Below are 6,159 nucleotides of genomic sequence, written 5' to 3'. Positions count from 1 at the left end.
ACCTGTCGCTTACTGATCGTTTGGAATTATAAATATGAGCGTAGTACATCTGTTAATATCACATGCACTTTTTTTTTTTTTATTTGTTACTCCGACGCAGGCAGTGCGCTGCAGGAGACAAAAAAGTAATATAGCCAAAACAACCGCAACCGCTCTTTAGTGTAGATGCATGTTGATTTTATCAGACGATGCTGCGATTATAAATGAGTGACTCCTGGTTAACGTATTAAAAGGGGTCGTGTTTACTCACTGTTTAGTGTGGTATTTTTTGACAATATTCACTCATCATGACAGTAAAATAGGGCATTCTAAGCCAATATACTGCAGTATTTCCTCTCTCAATCAGTAGAAAATATGGTTAACACCCGGTCATGCATGAAAAAACAAAAAATACCGTCATGTACCGTGAAACCGGTATAATTTTGAAAAATACCGTGACTAATTTTTGGTCATACCGCCCAGCACTAGTATTTGTTTGCATTCACTGTGGTGGTACAATTGAATCATGTTGCCTCAATCCAAAAATTTACTGAATATTAACTGCGAATAGTATAAATGATTTGTAGTATGATTTGTATAGATCACATTATAACACAATGCTGTCCTGTACCAGTCATGAATACTTTACATCTTTCCAAAGCATCCAAACAGGCAGAGAGTTTCAGGAGATTTCCCTTGAAATTCTGCCATTGACACAGAAAATATGCCAATGCTTAGCAACGCTCTATCATTTTAAATTCATTGGACAGTCATACACTTGTGCACAAAAGTAGATCAATTTCGTATTTGATAACTCAGCTGCTGACACAAATACAGTCAAATAAATCCTGTAATGCTTATGGGGGAAAAAACTGAAGGAAACGTTTATGCACAAATTCTCAATGGTTAGAATTACATTAGCAAGAGGAAAAAAATATTCCTTATTCACGGAGAAGAATAAATGAGGATCAATATGTAAAATAAGAAAGCACCAAAATATTCAATGTTCACAATTTACTGTATCATATGATAAGTCAGGGTTTAAATCATCTGCAAATCAAATGTAAGACTTTTTTTATAACTTAAGACCTGTACAAATAAAGTTTATACCATATGTTCACACAGAACAAGGACCCGCTGAGACACCGTAAATGACTTTTTAGTAAGTCAGTTTAGTTGCTCAGTTCACCAATATGCAACGTCCATATTGTAAACTTTTATTCAACACCTATTTTGTGTTAAGTTATCATTTGTTATAGCCTGAAAAATTAATGTTGGTGAATCCCTAAAAAACTGGCAATAACTAAGCAGCTACAATCCCAAAAGAAACAAGAAATCATAAAACTGGAACAGCTGGAGCAGCCAGAGAGAAATTCAGCATGTAATAAGTGATTTCTGAGCTGGTACTGAGCTCTCGTGAGACTGACGATTATTTCAAAAGCATGCCCCGACAGGACGGCCATTCTCAGGTAAGGATGTGAAATTCCTTTGTTTCTCCTTGATTGAGCATCAGCTGGGAATAAGCACTCATTTGCGGAGTGCAGGGAGGAGGGAAACATAGGTCTAAGATGGGGAGTGTAATTTTCTTGTTTAATGTACCATGTGCAAAAAATAAGATCTTACGTGTTCCTCTAGAATTGTAATTAAGGACACGATGGAAGGGCGGCAAATTATCTCCAGCATCAAAATAAGACAGCTGAATAACTTGGCCTTCTAATAACTTCTCTCGTTCATTTGGGTGACCCTCTCAAGAGTTATTGAGGGATGAAGAAAGAGAATGACATCAGCAAAAAAAGTAGAACATCAAAGAATTGCTACAAACACAAAAATATACTTCAGTAACTGTCTGGGGACAAAGACCTGTGGAAAACCAGGACAATGTGAGGGAGAACAAGCTAAAGTTTAAGAGTTACCTTGTCTGCATCAACTTTCCCTTTGACAAACTCTGACCTCCAGAACTGCAGGGCCTGTTCCAGAGTAAGACCAATGCCCTTGAGGAAGAGGCCATACTGCATGCGTCCACCGTGCCGAAGGTGGTGGTTCTCTCTCAGTGCCTTGTGGAGATGCCTCATACACAAAGGAAAGGACTTGCCCGAGAGCTGGGGAAGCGAAGAAAAGAGAAGAGTGATTATTGAAAATGGCTTGATTTATAAATTAGCCAATTTTGAGGTGCAGACAGCTATCAATTCCTTAAAAGACAACAAGCACAGAGTCCACTGTAAACACAAAACAACTGTGAAACAATCACAGCCAATCAAGAAATATTTGATTTTAAATTAAGACAACAAGCACAGAGTCCACTGTAAACACAAAACAACTGTGACACAATCACAGCCAATCAAGAAATATTTGATTTTAAATGTACAATTATGTGTGATTAGGACAAAAACTCTAATTTACATGGAATAGCTTTACCGCACCTGGTTAAAATGTGGTGAAATACTGATATGAGGATTCAAAACAGAGGCACCAAGTTAAAAAAGTCTTTGATTTAATGCAAAGGCTTTAATTACAAGCGATTTTCATGCATCCATTAATGTTAAAAAAAAAAGCAAAAAGTGAAGGACAAAAATTTGCATGTGCTGATGAGCCACTTAATTGGAACAGCAACCGGCCCTGAGATGAAATACACACACACACACACACACACAGAAAGCAGATCTTTCCACAGACAGCTTTCTTCCCTAGAAACATCTGTGCACATCCACACCAACCACCAAAGTAGGACATACTCAATGTCCTAGTAACTTGAGAATTCAGGAAAAGGACAACTTTACTATGCGCACAAGTCTTAAGTGCCAAATATAAAGCAAGTATGTGCTCCTGAGTAAATTTATTTACCAAATACATTTTTTAAATTCCCAATAAACATATATACTAGTGATGCGCAGATGAGCTCAAATGTCACCCGAATCCGCAGCTTCAAATAAATTATCCACCCACCAACCGCCCGCACCTGTATTTTTGTCTGATTTAGATAACCGCACCCGACCCGCACATTAGGGTTCGTACGGTCATGAAAAACCTGGAAAAGTCATTGAACAGCCATTTCCAGGCCTAGAAAGTTTTGTAAAAAAATTAATAAACTCAAAAAGTTTTTGAAAAGTCATGAAAATCTATTTCACAAGTCTCTGTATAATAGAATTGTTTAATCAGATCCTGAATTTCGGGATTGCGCATACATCGCATTACTCATTCCCGCAGCTTTCGACTTTAAAATGAGGGAAATTACTGCAAAACCTTTTTTCAATATAGCGTGTAGGTTAGATGAGTAAATAAATCCACACAAACCATCAGATGAAAACAGCGGTGATTCAGCTGTACCGCGTCTTCTCTCTTTGACTTTCGCTTCACATCGACGCATCTAGAGCTGCTGCATGCTGCGATAGAAGACTTTAGCTCGCGTTTCGGGACAGTTGACAGAATTGTCAATTGCCTAATCGGTCATTGTTGCATCGTCACAAAAATGTATTATTTTCACGTCTTTTTAAGCCATTCGGTACTCGCGCTCTCCAGAGGCGCGTGCGCTCACATTCACATCCAAAGCGCATACTGCGAGTACCAAATTGAGAAAGTACTGTTGGTTTTGTCTTAAGTTAACGTAAACAGTTGCAAAATAAAATGCATGGGTATCAGTATTGGATCCGTGAAATAGGTCTTGTGCCAGCAGCCTAATAAAGCTGTGCCGTCTTTTATTAATGTTAATCAAACAACAAAAGACAGAGAAAATCCCTTACTGCTCTTGACTAAATAATGTTTTGTTGAATAACTTTTAATGTTAATTTACAGTTTATTAAATTGTTGTAGCCTATTTAAAACGCGTTCATAATTTAGAAAATGTAGTTAATACTTGCATCATTAATTATTTATTTTATCCACCCGCAAATAATCAGAATGCATTTTTTTATTACCGACCCACCCGATCCGCGGATTATCCACAGCGCCCGCGGATATAACCGCCATCCGCGCATCACTAATATATATAATATATATAATACAGAGAATTAATGCAACTCTGTCAATAACTTTAGTTGTTACTTACTGCATCAATCTGCTCAAGAGAAATTTTTCCGATGTTCTTCTGAATGCTGTAGTCCTGACCCACATAGGCATGGCTACAACAAAAGAATAAGGGAACAAATGATAAGAGCCAATCACAGTGAAGAAGAAATCACAAGGTCAGAGTAGAGCACAGGCTAACAGGCATCTTATTCAAATGCATTCTTGTTTTCTGGAGGAGGAACAAAACACTGCAAGTGGAGCACATGCCTCTAAACAATACAGATTCTGCAAGATGAAGACCTGATAGCTTCTTAGCAATGCCACATTTTTAAAAAGTGGTTAAGTTGGAGGCAATATTAGAGACTGATGTAGGGTTTTTAGGCAAGCAAAAGTTTTAGCCCACTGAAGCAAATTTTATATAATTTGTTGCAAATTTTCCTCAAAGATGATCAAAGGTGCCCTAAGTATTCCTAACACATTTACCCTCTATTTGGGACCAAATGTAGGAACAAGACACAAATATTTATTTTGAATGATGTCGGCTGGATGAAATAAATTATATATAGCAGAAACTGTGCAAGAATATTGCAAAATATATTTTTGGAAATGGAGAAAGATTACCCTTTTTTTATGAACTTTCTATTCATCCAAAAATGTAAGTAATTATAATAAGATAGAATAAGTAATAATAAGAAATTATTCTTGAGCATCAAAGAAGCATAGTAGAATCATTTCTGAGGATCATGTGACACAGAAGACTGGAGTAAAGATGCTGAAATTGCTTTGCCATCACGGGAATAAATTACATTAAAACATTTTAAAATAGAACCGCTTTTTTAGTAACGGTAACAGACATGGTGAGATCATGATGACGGCAAATACTACACAACATCCGAAACAACAATTTCATGAGTAGCTCATACAAAAATGGGACCGGTGCAAAGAAGCAGATTCCTTCTGGTCCCACAAAACAGTGCCACATCCACTGAGGCCGTGTGTGAGGGTATGAATAATTAACAATTTCTAGGCCCTGCTTTTCCATTCCTCTACATTCCCTCACTGTTCAGCTGCACGCCGGCCCCTCACATGCTCTTATCTGGCTTGCCCAGTGCTAAGAAAAAGTAAAAGAGTCTACTAGCCAATCCTCTGCAGCCACAACTGTCGCCTCTAAAGACACATCCAATTAAAATGCTCTCATTCAGAGTCCATCAAAAAGTAAACGAATTGACAGCTGGGAATGCTGCCATTGTTCCCTTTACTGCGAGCAAGTGGAGGAACGCGGTCGTCCATGCATGCGGCATGGCCAATGACAGAGGACCAGCTTTAATCTACACTGGTATCCCCGCTGGGCTGCAGCCAAAATGCAAGACCAGGTTCACACGTGGAGGACCCTTAGTGCATCATAATGGGACTGTGCCGAGAGCATTAATGAAAGAGACTGAATGAAAGCGAGTGCAAGAGATAAAGGAAAGCAGTCGGAGTCACGTTGGGTCGGTACAAGGTCGGCTGGCCTTGAGTGGACTGTTTGAACTGTCCTCAGTTGGCCAAGAAAATGGCAAGCAACAATTAAGGATTATTGTTTGAAAGTTTTTCTACTCTATTTTTTTAAAGAAACAAAAAGAGAGAAGACCCATGTGGATATGTCTGAATAAAATTGCTGACTTTCACAAAGCTGCTGTAATAATCACAATGCAATAATAAAGAGTATATTTTAAAGTCGGAAGAGATATACATATTCCAATGGTGTCAATTACCTGAGGTGGCTCAAAAGAGGCTGGAGTCGTTCATCAGACTGTACCGCTGGCAGGGATCGTGCAGTCATCTAGAAGGGAATTTTTTTTTTTTTTAAATATGTTAAGGGTCAGAGGTTAAAGCAATTTTTACAGTGGTGCAGTAAAGATAAATTCAAAAGGTCAATAGCTGGAGCATGAACTATTAATTTATCCGAACAGCATAATGAATAATTTTCCTGGGGTAATAAAAGGTACCCAATGAGCTGGAAGTCTTTTAGATGGCCAAAAGATACATAACATATAAACATTATATGTTACAAACCAAATGATAAACACAAAAGAAAAAAATGTGTTTCGTAGTAGAAATTGTGTAAAAATAAAATCTCAGTTTTTTTTTTTCAGTAAATAATGTTTTTAAATATCTTCAGCACAAGATCATAAATCA

General features: G+C 37.7%; 1 protein-coding gene across 1 annotated transcript in view; it reads right to left on the bottom strand.

Moving 5' to 3' along the window:
- Positions 1-5,827, bottom strand: part of LOC107582026 (DNA primase large subunit-like) — a 31,880-nt gene extending 26,053 nt beyond the window's left edge. The window contains exons 1-3 of the mRNA XM_016267716.1: positions 5,736-5,827; positions 4,022-4,094; positions 1,893-2,078 (exon numbers count right to left, since the gene is read on the bottom strand). Of these exons, the coding sequence (XP_016123202.1) occupies positions 1,893-2,078; positions 4,022-4,094; positions 5,736-5,803 (327 nt within the window). The 5' untranslated portion in view covers positions 5,804-5,827. The remainder of the gene's footprint in view (positions 1-1,892; positions 2,079-4,021; positions 4,095-5,735) is intronic.
- Between the last annotated feature and the right edge of the window lie 332 nt (positions 5,828-6,159).

Source organism: Sinocyclocheilus grahami, unplaced genomic scaffold, assembly GCF_001515645.1.
Source record: "Sinocyclocheilus grahami isolate Dianchi unplaced genomic scaffold, SAMN03320097.WGS_v1.1 scaffold39.1, whole genome shotgun sequence".
NCBI lineage: Eukaryota > Metazoa > Chordata > Actinopteri > Cypriniformes > Cyprinidae > Sinocyclocheilus > Sinocyclocheilus grahami.
Note: the sequence above shows the minus strand (reverse complement) of the source record. Positions and strands in the feature narration are given on the sequence as shown.